At 50.5% G+C, this 15,800-nt stretch overlaps 1 protein-coding gene across 9 annotated transcripts in view; it reads right to left on the bottom strand.

Moving 5' to 3' along the window:
* Window positions 1–15,800, bottom strand: part of TNRC6A (trinucleotide repeat containing adaptor 6A) — a 58,999-nt gene that overhangs the window by 40,157 nt on the left and 3,042 nt on the right. For 5 of the 9 annotated variants that reach the window (XM_039560702.1, XM_039560707.1, XM_039560708.1 and 2 more), the window contains exons 1-3: window positions 4,411–4,533; window positions 3,621–3,668; window positions 1,363–1,398 (exon numbers count right to left, since the gene is read on the bottom strand). In XM_039560702.1, the coding sequence (XP_039416636.1) occupies window positions 1,363–1,398; window positions 3,621–3,668; window positions 4,411–4,415 (89 nt within the window). In that variant the 5' untranslated portion in view covers window positions 4,416–4,533. Of the gene's footprint in view, window positions 1–1,362; window positions 1,399–3,620; window positions 3,669–4,410; window positions 4,535–15,800 lie in introns of those variants that run through there. The other 4 variants (XM_039560704.1, XM_039560709.1, XM_019281622.3 and 1 more) reach the window with 3 other exon arrangements.

Genomic DNA, 15,800 nt, shown 5'->3' with positions numbered 1-15,800 from the left:
AGGAGCACGTGGAGTTTATGGAATAGACACCAGTACTTTGAAGTTAACAAAAAAATCCCAACAAACCCTGCCAGTGCCTCGGATGGAAATGCTCTGGCACCTGAACCCACCCAGCGTGTTCCTCGGAGCACAGAGAGCCTCAAGCAGTGAGAACAAAACAAACCCACTCATTTCCAGACGTGTGTGTATGGGTTCTTTCCAGCTATTAACAGGGAGGAGAGGTGCTGCCAAGCTAAAAACTGGAAAAAATACTTGAATGAATAATTAATTAGTAAATGTGTATCAGCTACTTTCTTTTGCGCTTTTAAATAACTCAGTCTTTAAATTATCACCCTAAAAGTGAAGTGATAGAACTACCTACCATGTCTGCCACTACCAATTACGTGGAATCCACTCAGCTTTCCCATTTTCCCAATACAGAAGCTAGCTCATCAGAATGATGTTCCCAAATACAAGGACTACAAATGGACCATAATTCTGAAATATTTGTGTTCGTTTTGCCCTCAAGTTTCATCCAAGATGTTTGCTGCCACATAAGCAGACAAAAGACAGATCTCTTTCCCAAGAAGTTTATCATCCAACTACACAAGACTCCAGCAGCAGCCATAAACAATCCCTATCTTCCTGTAACAAATGAGGAACCGAAGAAGGCAGATTAAACTGCTCCTCCACAATCAACTGCTCAAGTCCAGCATCAACTCTGCCCTGCTCCTGGATGCTGCAGTGTCACTGCTGCAGAGGAGCACTGCTCTGCACAAGGGCTGCTGTGAGACTGAAACAGCAAAGGTACCTTATGGAGACCACCTGACAATCATGTACAACCTCAAAAGGTGTCTGTGGAGGAGAAAGGGATGTGTAATTTTACCCAAATAGCTGTAAAGGTCTTGAAAGCATGAATAGAATGTTTTCTCTGCAATAAACTCTTCCCATTTCACAGCAGACATCTCTCCATAAGAAGTTTATCGGGAAAAAGATCCATCTCCAGAAACCCAACAGAAAATCAAGTGCTTACACATCAACAGAAACAACTACATTTTCCCCTGGTTTTATAAGTCTCTACCACTGGGCCAGTTCTATGTTTTCCCTGCAGCAGATAAGAAAAATACCATGGAAATATGGTGGTTATTATAACATGAAAGCATAAAAATCAAGTGTACAGTAGTAGCTTTGCAGAATACATGGATGAAATCTAGAGGTGAGAAGTTTGCTCTCCCAAAACATGGCCAGTCTGCAACCACGGTGGGCAGAATCAGAGGTGAATGGAAGCTGTGGAGACTCTTCCCTATGGTTTGCATGCTTGTGAAGCAACAGTCAAACCCCTGGGTTTGGGAAAATAATTGTCAACATATTTCAGATATTTACCTTCTCTCAGTTCCACATAAATGAGGCAGGAAAGCCCTGTTTACCAAACAGAATTGAGAAGTTATTGCTTAAATCAGAAGAACTTAATGGTGACTTTTAGCAGTCCTGATTTTAACCAAATTTAACTCTTAAATTTCCCCAGTTAACACCAGACAGCTCTTGTTGTGGCTGATCAGGTGACATTTAACTCGTAACATGATGCCACAATAGAGTGTGCAATGGATTTATCTGAACCACTGTCGCAAGTCATGCAAGCTTATTTTTGAGACCAGGAATATTTGCACAGCACCAGGCATGTATGAATTTTAGAGAGAACACAGACCAAATGAGGATTCTTTTCCAAAAGGCCAGACAGGCCAAATGCTAATCCTGAGTGTAAAACAGGAATCCAACTGGATGAGCAAACTGCACTAAAAGCTGTAATACTTATCCTATCACAAATCTACAGTCTAGGCCAGCCAATATTCCCAGTAAGATTAAAAAGTGTATTTGCTACCCATTAATTTATAAGCATAAACTCCAGAAGTGACTTCAGAACACACACAAAGCAAAGCCAATGTCCCGTGGAGCTCACAGTCTATATCCACACTGTGAAATCTGAGATTAACATAAACTCTGGCACAGGTCTATGTACCTTCCCAGGAAAGGATATTTGCTCTTTTACAGTTCGGCTAGGTCACTGCAAATTTAATAAGACTGTAAATAATGACATTGGAGGAAGAATGAGGGCTATCTGCTGAGTTCTACCCCAGTAAAACAATTAATCAGGTCTATCCAGCGCAGGCATGCCACGGTTTTATCAGCTGTGTGCTCACACAACAAGAGCTCCCTAGCTAAACATAAACCAGCTGGGGCATTAATGTGAACTTCAAACCAGTTCTGGATCTTTGAAATGAATAAAACACACTCCTCTATGTCAGAGAGACATGGGGACCCATTCCATAGCAGAATTTACTCTCCAAGCACTGAATTTTGGAAGTTCTGTAGTTTTTTTTCACTACTTCTCACTCTCAGCACTGCCTACCAGCATAACAAGATCTCTGCTAAGGTCATAAAAATGTGAAGATCTCCTGACTAAGACTGGCACCAAGTACTGCTCTGAACTTAGCACTCTGTCACTCTATAATAGAGTTCTGAAATCACTTCTGGCATCATGAACGCTGCGTGTCCCTGAACGCTGATGGGTTAACAGCAACGTGCCAAAGGTATCTTAAATGTTCCCATGTATCCCAATTGTTCCCTGTATTTCAACAACAACATGGGAAAAATCATTCATGCTTAAGTATAATGCCAAACAAAAAAAAAAGAAGACACGTACTGAGAGCAGGGGAAAGCAAAGCAGTTTTCACAGTACACTCATAGCTCAGCCTGGAAGTTGGAGACTGCTCAGGCACAGAAAAGAAGGAAAAAAGCAGGGTACCAAACCTGAGATTCTATCAGCTATACTCAGGGTTTGGACACATTTCAAATGGCCCCAGTAGAAATCCCTTTTAACAGATCACTAGCAAAAGGCCTTTAAAGCTCTAACTGAAAAAGAACCCAAAAAGGAAGTAGGACAAAAGTTGAAAACAAAGAATGTAACCAATAGAACTGATCCTTGTAAGAAAGTCACCTGACTAAAAACAAACGGTGCAGAAGAAACAACTACTTAAATATAAAAGCGATACATGTTACTGGCACAGAATCCTTAGTTCAACATGACTCTGAACTCCCGAGTTAACCCCCGAGCTCATTCTGTTAAGTTCTCCTTCTAAAAACTACATGTGAACAGGAAATTCACCAGCTAACTCTTCATGGCAAAAGAGGCAAAGAGCCAGTAGTTACATGGCAACACGCAGTTTATTCGAGTTCTTGCCACAACTGTCTTGCCTCCCAATAATATACTTGGCTGAAGTGTACAAAAAAACCCCAAACCCTTCATTCATTTTTCAGTTATTGTTAGGTACTACAACTTAGTGCAGAAAAGTTATTTTTCTCTTCAAAAACCTCCCCATTAAAAAAAAAAAACTATTAAACAAGTGAAGTTGTTACACACACACAAAAAAAAAAAAAAACCAGCTGAAAAGGTGTTTATTCTACAGAATTAACTAAACTTGCAGACATTTCTCCACAAAATTGAGAACGTTTTCAAATTCAGAGGTTTTTTTATCCTTACAATTAACAAGAGATTAAAGCTCCCGATAAAGCCCACAACTATTCCTAGCCCTAGGCCACCTTTCCATCTAAACTGTGGGAGGGAATTTAAATGAGTCTCTTACCTGCTTAGTTTTCTTTCGACTTCTTTGGTAGCTTTAGCTTCCAATTCTCTGGAACAGAAAGTGGTATTGGTTTCCATGTCAACAGCAATGCAGCACGAAAATAAAGCTGGTGCGGGTCGGGATGCACAGGGAGCTCCAGGTGGGGTTGGTCATGAGCGAATGGGGAGAGCACGGATGGCCCCGGGACCCGTCGGTGTGTGTCCCCGGGGACACGGCGGCTTGTGGCCCCAAAGACAGCGAGGGGAGCGGCCAAGACCTGCATCTGCCACCTCCGTGTGCCCCAACATCACCTCTGTGTACCCCAGCACCATCCCTGTGTCCTCCCTGTACCCCAACACCTGCCCCTCCTGCGTGCCCTACCTGCACCCCAACACCCATCCCTGCGCGCACCAGCACCATCCCTGTACACTACCTGCGCCCAACACCCATGCCCGTGTGCCCTCCTTGCACTTCACCGTTTCAAGGACTTTAAGGAAAACAATTCTGCTGCATCACTTCAGCCCGCGAATGTGCTTCGAGCGCAGCGCCGGGACCCTCCGTGCCGCACCGGCGGCCGCAAGCGCTGCCGGCCCCGCAGGAGCGAACTCCGAGCTTGGGAGGGCACGGCTCGGCCCGAGGCGGGGGGAACGGGACGCATCGCTCCGGGGGCGCGCCGCGACCCCACCGGGCGGCTCCTCCGCCGGCGCCGCTCCCGCGGGGAGCCCGATCCCATCCGCTGCGGTTCCGCGGGGCTCCCCCGCCGCCCGGCCCTTCCCCCGCCCGGCCCGGCGCCGCCCGCCCTCCCCGGTACCTCATGTATGTAAAGTGCTCGGAGTCCGTCCGGGAGGCTGCGGCGCGGGCCCGGCGCGGCCGGCGGCTCTACGCGGGCTGAGCCCGGCGCTGCGGAGCGGGAGGGCCCGGCAGCTGCAGCCGCAGCTCCGCCGCCATTTCCTGCCGCCGCCGCCCGCCCGCCCCGCGCGCAGGAAGCGAACCCGCCCCGGCCGCGCTTCCGGGGCGCCCGGCGCGGAGGGAGCGGGGCCCGCCCGGCGAGGAGGGAGCGGGGCCTCCCCGGCGAGGAGGGAGCGGGGCCGGCAGCGCGGGGTCCTCGGGCCGGGGTCACAGAGTCTTCACTTCGCCTCGGGCTGTGCCAGGGGGGGTTTGAGTTGGAGATCAGGGAAAGGTTCTTCCCCCAGAGGGTGCTGGGCACTGCCCAGGCTCCCCAGGGAATGGGCACGGGCCCGAGGCTGCCAGAGCTGCAGAAGCGTTTGGACAGCGCTGCCAGGCCCAGGATGGGATTGTTGGGGTGTCCTCTGCACAGCCAGGAGTTGGACTGGATGATCCCTGTGGGTGTCTTCCGCTCAGGAGGTTCTGTGATCAAGGTTGGAAGAGACCTTTAAGGTTATCCAATCCAACCCTCCACCAGCACTGCCACCATAACCCCTAAACCCCGAAACCACATCACCCAGTGCCAGATCAGACATCTCTCAAACACTCCCAGGGATGGAGTCTCCACCACCTCCCTGGGCGGCCCCTTCCAAAACCTGACCACCTGAAAAGTGAAAAAAAATTTCTCATCCCTAATCTGAACCTCCTGTGTCTCAGCTTAAGGCCATTTCCTCTTGTTCCCACCACTGCAGCATGGTAGAAGAGATGGGCCCCACCTCACTATGCCCTCCTGGTTGGGGAGTTGTGGGGAGCGATGAGGCCCCACACACCAATGTAGTCCTTAGTTATGCCGATCATACACAGGAATTCCAGGCACTGTCTCATTAAGCACCCTCAGCAGAACACAGTCGTTCCCCAAACGATGCAGGACAAAGCACAGATGGACACAACATCCATTTCCATGCGTGTTTTCCCTGTGTGGGGCAGTGCTCCCACAGGGAGCTGCTGCTGTGCCAGCTCTATGCCAAGCTTGGGGCACCAATAACTGGCAGATAAAAGGTGTTAAAGTGTAAATAACCACATACACATTTCTCTTAACCTTTTGCTGACTCTTTTGGGTTGAGGGAGGGAATAGAAAAGTCCCCAGCACTGGCAAACCTGCTGAGAGATCGATGTATGTGAACATGGAGCTTAATCCAAACCACACCAAGATACTTCAAATACAGAAAATGAAGAGTGAGGAGTATATGAGCCACACTCTGTTACTGGACTTGGCTTCAGTAACAATATGCCAGATATTAGAAAAATCAAACCAGTCAAAGGACTGAACAGGACAATGGGTGAGAATTGAGAGCAGTATTGTCAGGGATGAGCAAAGCTGAAAGGGGACAAGAATTCCCAGTAAATAGTTCTGCATCTGACAAGCACTCCCAACCAAGGTTTTGTTGGCATAGGGAAGTTCTCGCCCTCTCTTTGCCTCCAGTTGCACATTGTCACCAGCATTTTCCAGCCTAGTTCCAGTTGGCCTTTGCCGTTCTTACCAATGCTGGTGAGAAAAGGAATGCTGTTTGATTCCTCTGTGAGATAAACGGATGCCCTGGGTACATGAGCCATTGTCCCTGGAAATCTGCTGCAGCATCCGCTGTCTTTCTGCCAGCATGAATGAAGTACAGTGTTTTTCAGCTGAAGAAGATCCTACAGTATTAAAGGCAAGGTTTATGACAATGCAGAGTAGCCAGCGAGCGTATTTCTGTCCTTAGAGGCTCAGTAATGCAGAGTGCGCTGCTGTGAGCTGTACAGGCACAGCTGTAAAGTGACAGTTTGAAATCAGTTTCTCAGTGTCTTGTAATAACTTGTAAGTTAATTTGGTCTTGTTTATTTTTCTTTATGTGAAAAAGTTTGGACTGTCATGTAATTGTGTGTAACTGAAAGCCATTATTTCTTGAAGTGTGACTCAGCTCTCTCTCACTGTTCCATTCACAGCAGCCCTGTTTCATGTCTCTTTGGAGGCACTACACGTGGTGTAGGAGGGCTGCTGTTAAGTCTGTCCTCAGTTGGGAAGGCTGATGAATGCATTATGTACTCCTGTTATGTCAGTTTGTTAACTGTATTATGCCACTGTCAATAAAATTCATAGTCAAGGTCTGCAGCTTTCTTTATTATTTTAGATTGTTCTCTAATGTTATTTATGCACGTGCCTCTAGCAACTAGACCACTGCAGCAGTGGCTTCCCTTCTGCATGCAGATGCTGCAGCTGGCTGTACACTGTCAGCAAAGCCTCTGCAGGAACCAGCCCTCAGTCACTTACCCTGTCAGCCCCTCCTTGGATCAGCGTCATGATCTTACCTCTCACCCTCACAAGTAACACTTTGCTCAGCCGAGTTCTGATACGTGTGAAACTGCTGAATTCCTGGATGCACTAGGGAAATTAAGGAATCCTCAAATGGGAAGAATGTTTTCTTCTAGAAGAACCAGCAGGTTGAGCTTCACCCACGCAAAAGCCCATCAGTCAAAGCAGTGGTACTGGGTGCTGGCTGGAAACAGCACTCGGATGTTAACCACTCCTGGTTTTAGTCTTAATATGTGCTGAACATAGAGTTATTTGGGAACTGAGGTTCTGGAGGACCTTCTCTCCTGCTTACTACAGTTGTTTGGTTCATTCTTTGTCCCTTGGTGCTCTCTGAAGTTTGGACCTCTGGACTTCTTTGCTAAGGCCCCAGATTCTGATTCTACCAGCAAAGAGACACCAAAACACCTCTGTGCTTAAAATGACGTTCGTAACCACCTGGGTTGGGAGCTGCTTTCAGCTGAAGGGTAGATAAATCCTTAACCCCCATCTGTGAAATGTCAGTGCTTCTCTTCCTCATGGAATCCCTGTCCCTGGGAACCACCACATTCCTGGATGGGAAGGAGCACTCCGGGCAGTGTGTGCAGGAAGGAATCTACTTGTGCCACCCACGATACTCCCTGGCACTGCTGTCCTTCCCTGATGTGGGTTTGAATGGCTCTGCAGCACTCTGGTCACACATGGTATTAGAAATTAGAAATAATGGAAGCAACTCTTCAAGGGCAAACAACGCACCTGTGTTCAGGCAGCTGCCAGGGATGGACCTGTGTGGTTACACTTTCACCACTCGGCAAACATGCCCTCCTGGGCAGTGATCCCCAAATATCCTCTCCCAGCAACCGCAGCCACCACCTGAACCTTACCAGCCTGGCACGCACACACGTCCTCCCATCATCACATCCCCATTCTTTTTAATTAGGATTTTCATATCACCAGAGCAAGAGAATAAACTGCAGGAGGCAGAGAAATGCACTGCCTTAAAACAGTTAAAGAGGAGCTGGCGCCATTTCAGCGTTCCCATCCCCTCCGCCCTTCCCCTTCAGCTGCAGTTTGCTCTCAAGGCAAAGGAAGCCGACATGTTAGAAAATACTTTCTGCTTCATGTCTGGGGAAAACAGAGCTGGGGCTGTCTCCGGAGAAGCTCGGGCCTGGGGATGTGGAGAATTTGCCGTCAATAACTCAAAGCTGCTTGCTCCATTCAGCATCGTTACACAGAGCGAAGCCGCTGTCACCAGCAAAACAGATTGTTTTCAAAATTGCTCTTGACTTAAATAATCTAAATGAGCTGATTTGACAGACAAGGGAAAACAGTCTCCTCGTCAATGTGGTGGCTCTGTGTTCCTCTGCAAGGAGGCTCCTTTCCTTTTCATTGTAGACACTTTATTTAAGGATTTAAGAATTGCGCAGGCAACGGTAAGAGGCAGCAATATAAAGGTATTGAATAGGCAGCTGTTACTGATAAAACAATCCCTGCCCCAGAGCCTGTCAGTGCAGTCAGCTGCGCTGTGTGTTAGAGAGGGACGTTTGGGGCTCTGAGGACCCTTAGTTAGGAGAAAAACCCACAAATGACATAACTGGAAGTTGGTGGCAGAAAGTGTTGGGCTTGCCTTCTGATCAGCCCTGAAAGCAGCTGGAAACAGACCTCAAAAGCAGCTGGAAACAGACCTCAAAAGCAACGAACATCATCCCGTGCTGAGGCTGGGGGTTACACAGTCGGTTTTGTTTCACAGGCTGCAGCAGCAAACAGCCATCGGATCTGTGCCGGGGAGAACATTCCCTGCCTTTCCTCTGGGCTCCAGCGCCTTGGCAGCATTCTCAGAGCGATCAGAGCAGGGCAGAGCAGGCACTTGGGGTTATTAAATGAGGATTTAATCCTACCCTTTAAATCAGCAAAAAATTATCAAAGATAAAGGATTTCCCTGTGTTTTAAAGCCAGTCCAACTTGCATTCTCTGATCTGCGTTTGGGAAGGCTGCCAACTGCAAAATGGAATCGCTGAGCCTGGATTTCGCTCTGCATCCAGCCAATTACAGCAGCCTCGCATCCCCGTGCTTGGAAGTGGTGCAGTGCAAGAGACTGACAAGATCCAATCTTTATTTATTTACCAGGGCTGCACTGCACTTCCAAAGGGAATCACAGTGGTGGGCTTACTGCAGCCCTTCCCAGGTCCCATGCTCCACACTGCTCAGGTGTTAGTGAATATGGCCCAGTCCAAATTCCTCATGGGGGCTGGTTGGGGGGTGTCCCCCAGATCTGAAGGTTCCCCTCAAGATGCTGCCACAGCTGTGGGTCCAGCCACACTGGACATCACCTGCCCTGTGTGCAGCTCAGCCAATTTGCTCACATGAAGACTGCTGGATCTGCACATCCTGGGCTCTCTTCCACAGCCATGGCTCTTTCTAGCTTGTTTCTAAGTTTTTGCTAACCAAAAAGACAACCAAAAGTAGTGGGGCACTTTTTGGAGAGCCCACGGAGCTACAAACCACCAGCAAGAAGACACAGATGACTCATTCAGGGAAAAGTGCTTCCCCTCCTGTTTCTGCCCTCCAGTCTCAGTTATTTGCAATAGCCTCATGCAAACTGTGATGTTCACAGAGGAAACAGCTTGCCCTGCCTTCAGCCCACCAGCTACACCCATGGCAGAGCTCACCCTTCCTCCAGGATTAATCTCAACTGGTGAATTGATGAGAGAGACATGAGCTGCTTCTCCAGAGAAACTGCCAGAGCCCCGGGAGAGGGCCGGGACTCTGGAGCATGGGAGCAGTCGGTTCTGCAGGGCTGGGGCTGGGGCTGGGGCTGGGGCTGGGGCTGGGGCTGGGGCTGGGGCTGGGGCTGGCAGCCCTCACCTGCCCATCCTACTCGTGTGCTCTGTCCTCCATTGTGTCTAACAGCAGCAAGCTCTTCCTAATCAATGCTCATCAATCACCTCACTCACACCTGCCCTTTTTCAGCACAGCACCAGATTAACAGATTTCACCTGCTTCCTTTGCACTTCTCACTGAAATGGCACAAACAATCCCTGCTCTGTCGCAGACCGGTTCTTTTTGTGCCAACAATATGCTCCGATTTAGGCTTCAGAGAGCAATTTGTCTGCTGAGTTTCCTAATTATGGAGAATAAAATGGGGCCAGGACACACTTTATTGAGCAGCACCACAGACCACAGCAAGAGCTCTGGCACTTGTTACCTCCTGGGACTGTCTCCAGGTGGGGAAATGTCCTCATGCAAAGTCATGTCAGTACTGTCAGGGTGGCTCTTCCAGCCGCTGTCGTACCTGGGCCACAGCTGGCACCCGCTGTGGTCTTTCTGTGCTCCCGATTTTCCCAGTGGTCCCAGTTGCAGGCACTGTAGTGCTGAGGTGGTTACATCTCACCATAACAAGGCAGTGAATCACTTAGGAGAGTCTCTGATGTTTAGCAAGATGAAAGGTCCTTCCAGTGAGATCCTTGAGATCAGCAGCTTTGTGCCCGCTCCCAGCTGCAGTCCTGCTTGCCACAGTCAGGCTCTGAGTGATGTGGCCCAAGGCTGAAGAAGTTCCAGTCCCACCTGCTCCCCATAGCAGCAGGGTAGGACAAACTGCTGGATGAACTCCCCTCAGATGCTGCCCCAGGACTGGCTGCCCAGCTCCTGCTGCCTTCCAAGATGCCTGTTTCAGAGGACAGGTTCTCCTGGAGACATTTTCTTTCTGGGCACGGCTGACACACAGCTGCTGCTTCTGCCCTTAACAAAGTAGTCACTGTTCTCCTGTTGCCCTCTTATTTCCCTCCTGCCTCACTTCATACTCTGAAGGATGCAGGGATGCCCTGGGGAGCACAAGGACCTCAGCAATGACACTTCACAGCCCCCTTTTGTGTCCCCTCCTGGGTGCCTCCCTGTGCCCTGGAGAAGGTCCACAGGGACTGGAGTGCCTGGAAACTGGAGTCCCCACAAACCCTCAATAATACACCTGTGGATGCATACACATACTTTTGCATCTATCTTTGCACACTTGAGCAGATGTGTAACATCATCCCTTTTTCTAAGCCTTGAACTCCCTGGAAGCAAGGATGGATTCTGCAGTTAATGGATTGCACTGTCCAGCAAGCTGGCTTTGCCCTGCCTCTGGCAGAGCCGGCAGTCACAGAGGGGAAGAGGCAGCAAGCTCAGGCAGGATCCCAGCTTTGAGCTTCGAGTTCACTCCGAGCGCTATTTTCCTCTGCCAGGGGCTGGAATCTTAACTACTGTCTCAGTTCAGCAGATCCAGCTGCCCGTAAGCCTCGAGGATGGGGCTGTGCTGAAAACGGCACATCTGACTGTGCAAGGAAATGTCAGCTATGCCTGGGGAGGGGGAGAGGAGGAAAACGTCTGCCCCCACTTGCTCCTGCCCGTCCGATGTGTGGCCGCTGGCACAGCCCCATCCTGCTGCCCTCTGCCAGGCGATGTGGTCACGCCAGCTACGCTGAGCGACGGCAGCCCGGCTGGGGGAAGGAGGAGGGCGAGGAAACACAGTGTTCTCACCCTGATTGAATCCCATGGATTTCTGAGCAGCTACTGCACCGATAATACAAAGGCTGCTTTGAAATGGATGCCTGGCCTGGCCGGCTGCCAGCGCCAGGCGGGAGACAAAGGCTGGGAATACAAATGCAGCGCTGGAGGTGGCGAGCCAAGGATGCTCTGCGGCAGGGAGAGCGTGTCGCCATGGAGACACGGCGGCCAAACCGGGAAGGAAAGGGCCCGCACTGGGATGGACTGGGAGCCACCGGAGCCACAGGAACCATGGGAGCCATGGGAGCTGAGAGACAGAGGCACTGGAGGGGCGAGTGCACTGAACCCTGCAGACAGGCTGGACCAGGAGCCGGCTCTGTGTCACCCTAGGCCCGGGACCTGGCCTGACAAGTGGCATGAATGGCATCTGTCAAGCAGACAGTGAAAATGAGGGGGGATCCATGGAGGAATTCTCTTTTCCCATAATTTCATCAATGCAAAAGCTCTCTAAGGGGGCAAATATTACTTTAACGAGTTCATGCAGGAGGCACAAACCCCTGAGCATGCCTGGGCAATGACAGAGACAAAGCAAACCATTCCACATATCCCAGAGCTCTTGGATCACCTGCAGAAGGATGTAACAGTTCCTGTGCAGAATTATGTCATGAAAGGCTGGTGGTGATGAACACGATTTGTGTGCCTGATAGTGGTGCAGGGTCATTTATCACTTAGAGAGCAGGAGCTGCCCTGGGTCCTGTCCAAATGGCTGGTGAGTGCCTGTGGAAGGCTCTCGTGTCCTGCCAGGATGCGGGCTGAAGCACTGGGTGGGCAGGGTACACGTGGGGTTCCCAGTGTGGGCTGGAAGACCACCTTGCCCTCACTTTCTGCCTGCCCCTGGCCCACATCAGTCAGGAACTAATGCCAGGGGAGTCTGACGTGATGTGGGGCATGCCAGGGCCACCCTGAGCTCACGGCTCCATGACAGCAGCCACCACCAAAGCACCTGTGACAGTGGCATCCTGGGCAGTGGTGAGCCCCACACGTCACCACTGCAGGTCCCTGTGCAGACCCCTGGGGAGGACCCTCCACCACTGGTATCTTCGAAGGGAATGGGAAAATCTATCCCAGATGCTTTCCATAAAGCCCAAAGCCCTTGTGGCTTTGCAGAGCAGGAGAGGGAGTGGGAAGCAAACCATCATTTTTTAAGTCATGGGAGACACTCAGGTGCTGCCACAGTGAGCAGTGTGTAAACAGCCAGAAAGACAGATTAGACACAACAGAGCTCACTCCCAGCACACGACAAATAATGAACGAAGGATAAGAATCCCCAGAGAGGCACTTTTCTAATAAATGACATTTTGATCTATAGCTTTAACAACTTGTCCCAAGCCATCACATTCTGAATTAGGGAAAGGGAACCCATAACCTGCCCCGTCAGTCCTGAAGAGGGTCAGGGAGGCAGAAATACAGCTGTGAAGAAGGTGATGGGGACATTTTCTGCACTTGCAGATTGACTGTCAGAATTACTTGTTGGCTTTACCACTGGTAAAAAATCACCAGTGAGTTTCCTATTTTCAATACTGAGTTGCCAATGCTCCCACAACCAGCCCCACACTCTGTCTGATCCTGCCCCACGGGCTCTGCAGCACAGGGAGGAACAGGAACAAAACCCAGCAAAGTCTCTGCACAGCTGAGCTGCACTGAAATCCTCCTGGCAGGTTAACATCGTCAAGCAGGTGTTTTTCCATGAAAGTTAAGCCCATGCTCCCTCTCTCTGCAAAGTGCTGGAGGTTCCCACCCATTCCAGGGGGTGGCTGTGACTGCTCTGGCTCTGACAGCCACAGAGCCCTCTCCCCACCAAATCAATTACCAAACACCTGCTCCTGCCCTCTCAGCAGCAGCCTGTGATCGGCCATCTCGCTTGTTCTTGTGAGCAACTAAAACTTAATTTATCTTATTTTAATTAAAGCTTAAAAAACTCAGTAGCCTTTGATTTCTCTCTTTGCTTTGCAGGGGGGAAAAAAAAGCCAAAAGGATAAAGGGACAGGCAGGAGAGAAAAGGCTTTGAGACAAACACATACCAGCTCTGTTGGCTTTTATTTTATGTGTAGCCCTTTTCTTAAAAGAAATAATTACATTTCAAAACCTCCTTTCTGTGTTCTGAGCACTGCCTCTTTCCACATTAATGCTATTTGCATGCGCCATCTCCTCCTACCCTTCAATAATTTAAACCTTCATTTTTTATTCACTCAGTTGTCAGATTCATTTACATATCATATATCTATATTTAACTCTGACTTTGCTACCCTGTTTGTTTTTTTTTTAGCAGGAAATAGATTTCCCTTCTAATTTTACCACGTCTGGGGCAGGGCTGGCTGGGGGGGATCAGCACAGGTGCAGTGGGGGTTAGAGGGGTGCTGAATTCTCTTCTGGTGGGTGCAGCAGTACTGGCGGGGACTCGGCAGCCCCATGGCCAAGCCCTCACCTCCATCAGCTCCAGGGAGCTCCAAGTGTGGCCTCCTCCCACATCCTCCTCTCCACCACCTCCTCCCACGTCCATGGAGAGAACTCCGCTTCGTTCCCTGCCACGGGCCGGGGCCAAGGGAGCACGTTGGCAGGGGATGGCTCCAGGCTTCCCCTCCAATCTCTGCTGTGATTTGACAGCTCTGCCTTTATCAACAGCGTGAGGCAAAGGGCACGATTGCTGTCAGCACTGGGTGTGACTGTGGGGCTGCCAGCAGCGGTGGGGACTGCAGCCCCCAGCAGGGCAGGAACGCTGCATCAGGTGTCCTTCAGCCGCCTCTGCCCTAAATCTGCTCAGAAAACCAAGAGAAATCATCAAGTTCAGCTGGTGTTAGAGCCTTTCCACACAACAGCATCCGTATTAGTAGCTGTGCCAGACCCGGCACCACCCCCTCCTGACACTTTGGAGCAGGCTCTGCCTGCCAGCCACCCACCATGGCCCTGCAGAATGGGGGAGGCAACAGGGGACACAAACCTCCTGCTGCAGGAGACCAGGACCAGAGAACAAGCACACATGGCAGCGCCTGACAGTGCATGCTGGGGACCACCTGGGCCTCACCAGAGGCCATTAAAGACCCCTAAAAAACATCTCTGCAATGCCAGGCTGGACAAACTTGACCCAGTGTCTGCTCTGTCCCGCAGATGCAGTATGATGGGAGTGAAGGGTTATGTACGTTCCACGTGGGTGGGTTTAAGGCCCATGGAAAATAGATAGTATTAAGGCAATTTGAAGGAGAGAAAATGAATGAGAAAGGGGTAAATCACAGAGCCAGTCACTGAGGAGAGGCTCAGATCCCCCTCCCTCATTTTCTGCATTACTAGAAAAAACAGTGAACTGATCTCAGACAAATGAGCCCTCTGGACCCAATTTTTCAAGTTAATGAGCTCCTCTTGCAGCACTTTCCCGGCACGGAGACTCCCAGCACCTACTCTTCGCCACAGCCCCTAATGAGCAGAGCCACCATCATCCATCTCAATATGCACTGAGGAGGCGGCTGACATCTGGCACGAGCTGGGGGCAGCGATGCCCTTAGAGCCCAGCGGTGGCAGAGTGGGCAGGCAGAGAGCCTGGAGCCCTGGCCCTGCACCCAGGGACCTGCAGCAGCCTCAGACGGAGCCACCGTGCTCCTCCCTAACCCAGGGGAGGGGTCTGCCCAGAATGGTGGAGCTCTGCCAAGGATGCTCCAGGGCTTGGTGCCGACTGATGGTTTAAAAGCCCTGAAGGTTTGGTGGCAGCTGCCTCCTGGGTGAGCACCGATGGCTCATCTGGCAAGCCCAGCACATTCTGCCTCTCCCAGTCTTCCAGCATCAACCTCCAGCTGAATTGGAGTTTGCCAGGTTCAAAATAAACTCTTGTTTCAGGAGGAAATTGCTTTTCTTGCTCCCAGAAACATCTTTGCAGTCCTGGATGGAAGATTTCTGAGGGATTTTAGTGTATATTATTAGAATTGTCCCTCACACTTGCCCTTCCCCAGGCTGCAGGAGGGGGGAGCGGGGCCACAGGACGTGGCTCCAGCATGTGCAGCGCTCCCTACTATTATGTTTAAATTAACAGGGAAGTTTTTGTAAATTGAAGACTAATTTTCTCTTGGGAATAGATCATTAAATTACATAATACTAATGAAAATTCACAGCATCTGGAGAGAGGGTAGAGGGAGGGGCAGAGGGAGCAGTTTGTTGGCAGTTTTCCTTTTCTTCCTGACTGCAGTCAGAAGCAGAGAGCTGCCACATCCCAGCCCTGGAGCTGAGAGAGGAGACGGACACATCCACAGGGGCTTGAAGGACAGGACAAAGGACCCCCATGGGGGAAGGTGCAGTGAGGCCAGACTGCCTTCCTGCAGCCCCTGAGCCCCTGAGAGAGGCAACGGCAGAGGATGAGACCCCTCCATCCTGTGTCAGTGCTCGGCTCCTCCATCCTCCCCTGCAGAGCTTTGCTTCCCTGGGTGCTGCTGGGGGCTCAAGCAGTGTGGGGGTCCTTCCCCCTC

This window comes from Corvus cornix, chromosome 14 (genome assembly GCF_000738735.6).
Source record: "Corvus cornix cornix isolate S_Up_H32 chromosome 14, ASM73873v5, whole genome shotgun sequence".
Classification (NCBI taxonomy): domain Eukaryota; kingdom Metazoa; phylum Chordata; class Aves; order Passeriformes; family Corvidae; genus Corvus; species Corvus cornix.
The sequence above is the reverse complement of the archived record's forward strand: the minus strand, read 5'-3'. Positions and strand labels throughout refer to the sequence as shown.